This window comes from Rhineura floridana, chromosome 2, assembly GCF_030035675.1.
Source record: "Rhineura floridana isolate rRhiFlo1 chromosome 2, rRhiFlo1.hap2, whole genome shotgun sequence".
In the NCBI taxonomy this organism is placed as follows: domain Eukaryota; kingdom Metazoa; phylum Chordata; class Lepidosauria; order Squamata; family Rhineuridae; genus Rhineura; species Rhineura floridana.
The window spans coordinates 234,318,507-234,329,296 of NC_084481.1; the positions used below are offsets into that span (position 1 = coordinate 234,318,507).

The 10,790-nt window shown below is 47.5% G+C and overlaps 1 protein-coding gene across 1 annotated transcript in view; it reads left to right on the forward strand.

The window, feature by feature from the left end:
* MAP4K5 (mitogen-activated protein kinase kinase kinase kinase 5) overlaps positions 1-10,790 on the forward strand; it is a 122,687-nt gene that overhangs the window by 109,197 nt on the left and 2,700 nt on the right. The window contains exons 26-32 of the mRNA XM_061612583.1: positions 1,117-1,175; positions 2,255-2,358; positions 2,886-3,063; positions 3,450-3,518; positions 5,962-6,054; positions 7,329-7,399; positions 9,451-9,506. Coding sequence (XP_061468567.1) covers positions 1,117-1,175; positions 2,255-2,358; positions 2,886-3,063; positions 3,450-3,518; positions 5,962-6,054; positions 7,329-7,399; positions 9,451-9,506 — 630 coding nt within the window. The remainder of the gene's footprint in view (positions 1-1,116; positions 1,176-2,254; positions 2,359-2,885; positions 3,064-3,449; positions 3,519-5,961; positions 6,055-7,328; positions 7,400-9,450; positions 9,507-10,790) is intronic.

The window sequence follows — 10,790 nt, forward strand, 5'->3', positions numbered from 1 at the left end:
GCACAGGTGGAGGTCAGGGATGAGAGGAGTTGTAGTCCAGTGAGAGGAGGCAGGACGGAGGGATATAAAATCATGCATGGTGTGGAGAAGGGGGGTAGGGAGAGGTTTTTCTCTCCCTCTCATAATGCTAGCAGACCATCCAGTGAAGCTGCATGTGGGAAGATGCAGGATAGACCAAGATTTGGGGGGGGGGACACGTAAATGAGTTGTAGGTGTTTTGTATGAATTTGTCAAATAGTATGTTTTTAGGTTTATGTTTTTAAATGCGTTGTTAGCCAAAGATCTCCAAGTGACTTACAAGTGACCAGCAAGTCTTAATTAATTAATCGCCACAGCATTCTACCTCCACGGTTGGGGCAGCATGCTTCTGAATGCCCGGTGCGAGTGCTGTTGTGCTCAGTCTCTGCTTTTGCAGGCTTCCCAGAGGCATCTAGCCGGCCACTGTGAGAACAGGAATCTGGACTAGATAGGTCTAAAGTCCAGCCCTTTTAGATAAGTTTTTCTTTAAAAAAAAAAACCTGATTCTGGACACATAAGAGCCCTGCTGGATAAGGGTCTATGCCTTTGGAATGTTCTCCGAGTGGCCATGAAGGCAACACCCTCCCTCTGCTGTCCACTCCCTCCACCCATGCCTCCATCCATGGAGTGCCCATTTGGCAACCATGGGCCGTCGTTTTTGATTTTTTTTAGTTTATTTATAAATGCCACCTTTCCACAGCAAGCTGTGTCCTAAGCAGCTTACAACAAACATTCAGAATGTAAAAATGCAAAGCGTTACGGTAAGGGAGAGGTCAGTTTACAGAAAGCAAGAATAAATTCAAATAAGGCAAAAATCTACCATTTAGCAAACATAGAATAAATCATGTTACAGCAGAAACCGTCCAGACTTAAGTGCAAAGCAAGACAGTGAGCCGACACTAGAGCTGCGGGTGCAGATCCTGTTGCTGCGTTCCGAGGAGCCTCGGCAGAGCCTGGCTTAAGCACAGTTCAGAGGGGAGGAGTCCAATACTTTTGCTCCATCGCTGTTCCTATTTATATTCTGTGGGTTAAATTCAAAAGTGACATAAGAAACAGTCCTGTTCTTTAAAAAAAGTTAACGATTAACTGTCATTTCAGGAAATTTGCCTTAACAACAAAGATCCCAGATACTAAAGGGTGCCATAAATGCTGTATAGGTAAGTTTTCCTCTCTCAGCTCTGTGGAGCTTGAACCTGCCCCTGGGCATCTGCTCATTACGATTCATTTGCTTCCTACCTTACACTTACATCCTGCCTATTTTCATCATGGATCTCAAAGCAGCGTGTATGTGTGGTTTGATGCTGGGTACTAAAGTCTCATGTAGGAGGTGAGTGAGACACGTCCGCACACAATCCCTCACAGCCTGATCCCTAAATTCACATTCAGTTTAAGCTTATACTGGACTTTCCTGTTACTATCTCAAAACCACTGTATCTTTTGCCTTTCTGTGGCTAAATAGTCACCCTTGTCATAGGAGGGTGTATGAAACTGGCGTCGTAAAATCATGGTGACTCCCCTTCCTCCAAAAGAAACATGAGGATTGGGCTTAATACTTTGGTATGGTGTAGCAGAAATGACCGTCAACATTATTTGCTGTCCCCAACCTGGTGCCCTCCAGATAATTTATGTTGGACTCCAGATCCTATCAGCCTTGACCAGCCTGGCCAATGGTTAGGGATGATGAGAGGCTGTAGTGCAGGAACACTTGGAGGACCTCAAGTTGGCGAAGGGTAGCAAGGGGCTTCCCAGAGTGGTACAGAGAAGTACCCTTCCCTAGGAACCTTACAATCTCAAGCACAGAAAGAGGCAGCAGGTAGCTGCCAGGTTGACAGGGGAAGAATCGAGTTAAGCTGCCCTCACATTGGCTTACTTTTCAGAAAGGGATGAGGCATGAGGAGTTCAGCCAAAGGTTTCATGGACCAGTGGTCCGACTTGTGATAAGGCAGCTTCCTGTGGCCTTACGGTGCCCCACGGCTGCTCTGTGAGGGTGTTCCAGGCAGACACATAAGGAGTAGCGAGGAAGAGTGGGCGGAGTCACTTAAGGGAGCATGAGCCGGTTCAGGTGGCATCTTTTGAATCCAAACTTTCTCAGAGCTAAAAGCTGTAAAAGTGTAAAGCTGAGCTGTACGTTCTGTTTGATGGATTTGAAGGCAAACTGAAGGAGCTGGCAAATTTTAAAAGAAATGCATCCTGAAACTTTGGGGTTTTGTTTTATTTTGTTTTTCTTCTTCTTTAGTAAGAAATCCATATACGGGCCATAAATACCTCTGTGGAGCTTTGCAGTTGGGGATTGTCTTGCTTCAGTGGTATGAACCGATGCAGAAGTTCATGTTAATCAAGGTACGTTTTGCTGTGTGGGAATGTGTCCACTATCGGTGAAACCAACACCTGTGCAAGACATTAAGCCATCTGAGGTGTGGAGTGGAAATTGGATCCATTGCCAGTGAGTTTCTGGACGCAGTTCAGTGTGTTGAAGCTTATCATTAAAGCCTTAAAAATAGCTTTAAAGGAACAGGCAGAGCAGGGCTCTTTCATTGTTGGCCCCCATGCTGTGGAAGCCCCTCCCCATTAAAGGGCAAATAAAGATCTTCCATTTCAGGGGGGGCTTTTGAAAGTAATGCTGGCTCTTATACACCTGTGTATTGTGATGTTGTTGTAGTTTATATTGTTCTTTATGATTATTATTAATGTGAAGAGTTTTCTTGAAAGTAATTGGCTGTAGGGTGGAATCAAAACATTAAAAAATAGATGTGAGTGAAATAACTGAGATGCCGACACAGTAAGGAGGCAAACCTCTGAAGGGGCCAGTTCCTTTTCAGCCTGAGCTGTTCAACTTTGTTTGCTTTTTAATTTCCTGTCCCTTCCAGCACTTTGATTTCCCGTTGCCAACCCCCTTGAACGTATTTGAGATGCTGGTGATCCCAGAACAGGAATACCCCATGGTGTGCGTGGCAATAAGCAAGGGGGCAGAACCAAATCAAGTTGTTCAGTTTGAGACGATCAACTTGAACTCAGCTTCTTCGTGGTTTACAGAAATCGGTGCAGGTGAGGCTCTGATGGGCTTTAGTGCCATATTTACACCCCACTTTTCTGCAAAAAGACAATCACAGCTGCCTACAGCAAAAGTGGGGGGGGGGAACAGCAGGTGTACCATGACGTGCAAACCAGGCCGGTGTGCGTAGAGAGATTCTCTAAGCCTAGGTGAGGGGCGTAGCCCTCTGAAACAGCTGTGGTAAAAGAGAGGTTGGACTTTGGGGGGGCCCCATTGGCAGAAATCTCAGCCAGTGCCAGGGAACAGGGTCCCCTTCATCTTCAGCATGGCTGCTGTGTCTCAAAAGCAACTTCAGTGGCCTCTAGAGTTTGGGGAGGGGGAGCGGCACTGGTGGGCTGGATACCAAAGCTTGCTCTCTTCTTCTTCTTCTTCTCTCAAGGCTGCCAACAGCTTGATGCCATCCATGTCACCCAGCTGGAGAGAGACACTGTTCTCGTCTGCTTGGACAGTAAGTAGCAGGATTTATAGCCTTTGAAAGAAAACAAAAAAGGCTGTTGCTGTGCATGCTAAGATCAGTAGAACAAAGAACAAGCCAGTTGAAACGTAAAAGACGGGGTGGGGGGATGAATATCCAAAAAGGCAGGTCAAATGCCATTAAAAGCCCGAGAGAACAGGACAGTCTGGCACCAAAAGATACCAAAGAGTGGACACCAAGCACAAATGCTTCAGGTAGGTGTTGCATAATTTGGGCATCTGCACTGACACACGTTCATCAGATCATGACAATCCAGGGGACCAGGGGGCAGTCCCCCCTCCCCCATGATCCGTAATCTCCATATCCCCAGCTTTTCATTTTTCATTCAGGTCTCTAGCATTTGTAGAACCAGAGATAAGAGACAAAATGTATAGGCGCTATTTTCATTTTTGTTTGCAAGAAACTAGCCTCTTCCCACTTTCAGTGTTGTATGTCCCCCCTCCTTCCTGAAAAAACTTCTGCCGACACTCATACATATGAGCTCAGAAAAGTGGAAGGAGCTAGAGAGCCCCCCCCCAATGCAAAGATCTTAATTGGAAAGCTGCCTGTCTTCTGGAGAGCCCGCGGCCCAGAGCACCTTCCTTGGCACAGCTACTTTTGGCATAAGTGTCCCTTTATTTATTTATTTATTTATTTATTTATTATTTGATTTCTATCCCGCCCTTCCTCCCAGCAGGAGCCCAGGGCGGCAAACAGAAGCTCTAAAAACACTTTAAAACATCATGAAAACAGACCTTGAAATACATTAAAACAAAACAACGTTAAAAACTTTTTTAAAAAATTGCATAGTTGGGGTTGAAGATTTACCACCTCAGACGTAGGGGCTGGCTAAATGATGCGAGTGAGTCAAGCTGAGCAGGCTCTGGTCTGGAATTCACACCTTGCCCACAAATTAGCCAGGCGGGTTCACACGAGCGCCTCTTTCATAGCCTCAATATATATGCGTGGACTACTTGAAATGTACTGCAGCATGTAAAGCAGTTCAAACCAGCTCTTTTCCAAGCTGGGGCTGATGGCAGTTGTAGTCCAAAACATCTGGAGGCGACCAGTTTGGCGAAGGGCTGGTTGAAGCACTCTTTCTGAAGTACCGCATAAATGCCAAGTACAATTACTGTTACGCTGCATGGAAATGAGAATGATTAAGCAGTATATAAATGTCTTAAATGAATAAAAATGCTTTGTGTCTGATTGTCCTGAGCCATCCCTGAAGTGTCCCCCAAGTCCTGCAGAGCTGATGTTAAAAGCAGGCTCAATCCTCACATTTTGGGGTTGATGATGTGGTATAAAAGTCTTTTACTCAGCATATTTGTTGTGGTGAATGTTAAACATAAGAAGAGCCTGCTGGATCAGGCCAGTGGCCCATCTAGTCCAGCATCCTGTTCTCACAGTGGCCAACCAGGTGCCTGGGGGAAGCCCGCAAGCAGGACCCGAGTGCAAGAACACTCTCCCCTCCTGAGGCTTCCGGCAACTGGTTTTCAGAAGCATGCTGCCTCGGACTAGGGTGGCACAGCACAGCCATCACGGCTAGTAGCCATGTTGCTCCAGAGAGTGCCCCCCAGTGGTGAGACCCAAGACTGACTTACACATCCTTGAGTTACTGTGGAAGTTGAAGCTCTCCAGGGATTGTTGGGTTTACTTGGGGGCCAGACTAGACATGACGTAGGATCTGCGCAACATAGCAAGTTGCCTTATATTGTCAGACCATTGGTCCATCCAGCTTAGTATTGTTTTCGCTGGCTGGCAGCAGCTATTCAGGCAGCAATTCCCTCCCAGCCATTCCTGGAGACGCCATTGAGGATTGAACCTGGGAACGTCTGTACACAAAGCCACTGAGCTACAGCCATTCAAAGAACATCTGCCTTGCATCGAGAAGGTCCCAGGTTCAGCCCTTGGTGGCCTCTCCAGACAGGGCTGCGAAAGATTCCCATCTGAAACTCTGGAGGGCCTCTGCCAGTCAGTGGAGACAATACTGAGCTAGATGGACCAGTGGTCGGACTCTTTGTAAGGTATGTTCCTGCCGTAGTATTTTTTAATGTTAATTGCAGTTGTGAGAGGATGAATCAGATCAGGACTGCGGCGCAGGCGGGAAGGGGGTCAATTTCCCCCCCTCCTTCCAAGGCCTGGTGTTTGCCCCAACACAGCGGCTATGGGGGAATGACATTATTTCATTTATGACTCTCTTATTGCTCAATCCGTGTCCATTTGCAAGCCTCTGTGGTGTCAGGCCGACCCGCTGGTAGTTTTTAACAAACACCAGGGCAAGTTGTGGGATTGGCAGCGCTCCAGTGTAGAAACCCAAACGGGAGCGATTTGGTTCTTTCATCTTTTCTCAGGGGCAGCCTCTGGGGCCTTCCAACAGTCCTGTTTGACCCTGAGGCGGTTTGCCTTTCTTGCTTTTTTTCTTTTTTTTTTTAAGGATTTGTGAAAATTGTGAATCTGCACGGGAAGCTGAAGTCAAGTAAGAAGCTGGCCTCGGAACTGAGTTTTGATTTCTGCATTGAATCTGTAGGTGAGCAAACTCTCCATCTTCATCATCACTTATTGTGTCTAAAGTGCCTCTTACACATTAGATCAGAGGCGAGGATCCCTTTTCACCCAAGGGCTGCATTCTCTTCTAGGGAAACTTCCAGATGTAAAAGTGGGTTGGGCAACAGTGGGTGGAGTTTCTTCCCTCTCTATCCTCCGCTGAGGCAACCCAGAAGCATCATCAGAGTTCAGGAGCGCATTCTAGCTAGACAGAAACAAACAAGGATGGTGCAGAGCAGAGCTGGGGAGAAGTGTGGGCTAAGGAGGGGGTGTGGCCAGAGGGAGCCCCGATGGCCAGGAAAATAACCCTGGAGGGCTACGCTCAGCTTCTGGGCCTGAGGTCCACATCCCTGTGCTAGATCATGTACAGAACTAAAAAACACAAATCCACTGGCTCACAGTCTACAAAACAAGAAGCTGGAAAGAAAACTATTAGAATCATAGAACAGTAGAGTTGGAAGGGTCCTGTAAGGCCATCGAGTCCAACCCCCTGCTCAATGCAGGAATCCAAATTTAAGCATACCCAACAGGCAGCTGCTTCTTGAATGCCTCCAGTTTTGGAGATCCCACCACCTCCTGAAGTTGTTGGTTCCATTGTCGTATGGCTGTAACAGTTAGGAATTTTTTCCTGATGTTCAGCCGAAATCTGGCTTCCTGCAACTTGAGCCTGTTACTCTGTGTCCTGCACTCTGGGACGATCGAGAACAGCATTCATGATAACAGCATTCAAATTCTTGAGGAAGATCAGTAAAAGTTATGGTGAGAATATTGCTCCTGATGGCGTACATGCGCCCTCTGTGGGATTCCTGAGACATTCAGAGGGTGTTCATTTGTGATCAGTGTCATCCAGTGACTGAAACTAGATAGGAGTTGAGGATGGTAGCCCATCAGCTGCCATGATCCACTGACTTTGGAGGCTTGTAGTGGATGCTGTAGATCAAGTTCTGTAGACAGGGCTACAGATCAACGTGGGAACCGAGTACAAGCAAGAAACCAGGCCTCTGTGCTGCGTACTGTAAAAATCAGTAGGCGGCAATTCAGCACAGCCCTTGGCAGTCCCTCCCTGGTTTCGGGGCCATCACCAAAGGCTAAAACCTGTTTCTATATTCCTTCCTACCGTTTAATGGCCCTCTCTCGCATGTGTGTAAAGCGATGCGAGTCCCACACAGGGACCCCCTAGAATCCCGCCTCATGCTCAGCGGGACCAACCCCACAACGCTTCTAATGTGTTGGCTTTGCCTTGTGTCTTCCCTGCAGTGTGCCTTCAAGACAGTGTGCTAGCCTTCTGGAAGCATGGCATGCAAGGCAAAAGCTTTAAGTCTGACGAAGTAAGTTTTGGATGCCTGGGTTGCTGTTTTCCGACCCTCCTGCCTTCCCTCTCTAGAAGGTGCTTCATTGAGCTGATGGGACATGCAGAAAATGTCTCTGCTCGGCGAGAGCCAAAGAGGGAAGCGGAGTGTGTGCCACAGTGGCATAGGCCAGGATTGTAGTCGAGCGGGTGGGGCACCTGCTTTGCATGAAGACTGTCCTGTAGTCAGACCCTGAGTCAGACTCCAGTCGTAGTTAAAAGGCTTTCGGGTACCGAGTAATGGGGAAGGACCCTTCTCTGCCCCCAGATCCTGGAGAGCCACTGCCGCTCAGAGGAGATGGACAATAAGTCTGGCCTGATGTTAGGCAGCTTCCTTATGTTCTCAAGTATTGTGTCTAGGCTGTTACCTTGGTTAGTCCCCAGATCAAATTACAGCCAACAAATCCCTAACTTGCAAATATTCCTTTGGCCTTGGTCATTCTCCTTGCTGCCACCACCGCCGCTACCATCTTCCTGAAGTTCAGTCAGCCTTAACTAGGGGCTGAGGCTTTAGTGCGGCAGGCCCTACCCTGTGGAACTCCCTGCCACTAGAGGTTCCACAGAAATCATGCCTGCCTTCTTTCAGACGTCTCCTAAAAACTGTGTTATTCACACAGGGCCTTTGCAATGTGGATTTCTTTTTACCAACAATTATTTACGGATGTTTCTACTGATTTCTTTATTGGTGTTGTTATAATTTTGTATGTTTTACACTGAGTTGCTGGTGTTTTTTTTAAGGAAAGTGTGGTTTATAAATATCTAAATAAATAAATGAACAATCATGGAGATAATACTGACCTACTATAAAAAGTTGTTTTAAGGATTACTGAGATAAGTAAGGTGCATTATCATTATCGGTAGTAGTAGTATGATAATGATGATTATCTACAACTGGCTTCTTGTGTCACAAGTACAGCTGCCTACCAGCTGGGGTAAGGCCCTGCCATAATGATGCACATAGTATGTTATTTCTCCCACTTAACTTTGGGAGGGACCATAGCCCATTGATAGGGCATGTTCCTAGAAATACAGGGTGCTGTCTTTATACAGAGTCAGACCTGTTGCTCCATCTAACCCAGTATTGTCAACACTGACTGGCAGCTCCTCTCTTGGAGCTCCTTCCAAGCCCTACCTGGACATGCTGGAAATTGAATCTGGAATATTTTGCATGCAAAGGATATGCTCTGCCACTGACCCACAGTTGTTCCCCAGGATTAATGACACGTAACCATCTCTATTCTATCTACAACTTGAGAGCCGGTGTGGTGTCATGGTTAGAGTGTTGGAGTTGGACCTGGGAAACCAGGCTTCAAATCCCCACTCAGCCATGAAGCTTGCTGGATGTAACCGGTCTCTCGCCTACCTCACAGGGTTGTTATGAGGGTAAAATGGAGAGGGAGGAGAGCCATGTATGCCGCCTGGAGTTCCTTGGAGGAAAGGTAGGATGTAAGGATAATAGTGAATAAAAAATAAAACAATACAAATGAAATTTAAATAATTAAAACGTTAGCTAAAATACAACCAGTAACAATGCAACAATAACATACAGGCTCAGGATAGATTTCTGTTTTGGCCTTGAAGCAATGAACGCAGTTGCTCTGCATTCCTGCAAGGTTCTAGAAACAGCCTCTCCATATAAGCAGACGCGCCATTCCTGAGAAGAGGTGAGGAAAGGGTGCATGGGCCTGACGCGCCTTCCATGGCAGCTTAAACCAGAGGTGAAGAGCCTGTGGCCCTGCAGAAATTGTCAGGTTCTGATTCCCATCAGCCCCAGCCAGCATGGCCAGTGGTTAGGGATGATGGGAGTTGTAGTCCAGCAGCTACTGGAAAGCCACAGGTTACCCATCCCTGGCTTAAACCACAGAAGGAAGCTAGGAAGGTTGCATCTGCCCCAGCTCTGGCTAGACTGTTGGAATCAGCCCTCCTTTGCAGTCTTCACTGGCTAAATGTTCCTTTTCAAAGGGGGCAAGAGTGCCTCTTCTTCCATCCATCACTTCTTCACGTTCTCCGCCCCTTTTTTCCGTTTGGCAGGTAACCCAGGAGATCTCAGATGAAACGCGAGTGTTCCGCTTATTGGGCTCTGACAGGTAAGCTGAGAAGAGCAACATCAGCCCTTGGTTCTTTCAAAGGAAAGCTGGGAACTTATGGCCGGGGGGGACGTGTTTCTGGATTGTCCCCACACAGCGTCCCCCTGCAGGGCGGTGCTTCTGCCCAAGTGTGTGTCTGTCTTGATGGGGCTGCCGTGTGTGTGTGTGTGTGTTACAGCGCAGCATGCTGTTTTTTGACACACAAAGACAATCGCAGCCCCTGGAACATCCAGGTAAATTTCTTTGACAAAAACGTTAGAGAGTGCCAAGTCCTCGAAGCGTGAGATGCCACGTTCCAAGCGGGCGAAGCTCGAGTCTTCCTCCAGCGTGGGCCTGCGCTCTGTGAGGGCCAGGAGTGGGGAGCACCATCAGGGCTTAGCTTAGGAAGCAGGAGCATGCAGAGGGCACCCCTGCACCATGAGGCAGATTTTGGGTGTCACTAGTCCAGATGTCCTTCATATGGTGCGTTCATGATGATTTGTGGTATCAGGCTGCTTGCATGCAATCCCACTTTCGATACAGCACAAGTTTCAGGGTGGACATTTGTTTCGGTTCAGTGCGTCTCCCATAGCTTCTGGCTAAAATTTGGTAATTTTTCATACCACAGACGTTCTGGGGGATTTTTTGAGCTACACTTGTTGTGCCATAGCGCAGGAGTGACCCTCCTGCTGGCAATAATGCAATAACACTGGGAAATAATCGCAGGACAACTGATAGAGTGGAATGATACATGGATGATCCGGCATAAATCCAAAAACAGAAGGGAGTAGAAAAAGAGGAAGGCCAAACAAGAGATGGATTGATTTCATAAAGGAAGCCACAGACCTGAACTTACAAGAGCTGAACAGGGTGGTTCACGACAGATGCTCTTGGAGGTCACTGATTCACAGGGTCGCCATAAGTCATGGTCGACTTGAAGGCACATAACAACAAGTATTGCGTCAATGACATGGTACAGAGTACACCTGCAAAGAAAGTCTGGAGGGGCCCACAGACTGGGCCCTGTGGTCAGACCTGTCAGGAGGCCTTTTTGCACAAGTCACATCGAAATGGTCGTGCAAGAGCGCAAAACACTTCCTGCACTGGCTGAGTCTTTGGACCTTTCCTAGCATGTTCAGTGCTCCCCTGTGGCGCTGTGCATTTGTGGCGAAGATCAGTAGTGTACTATGTCAGGGGGAAGCCTAGATGAGACCCTTCTCCCAGTTTTTTTCAACATGCAAGGAATGTGAGCATTTCCTGCAACACACACAGTCCCGTACCTGCTGCATGAAGCAGATGCGCACT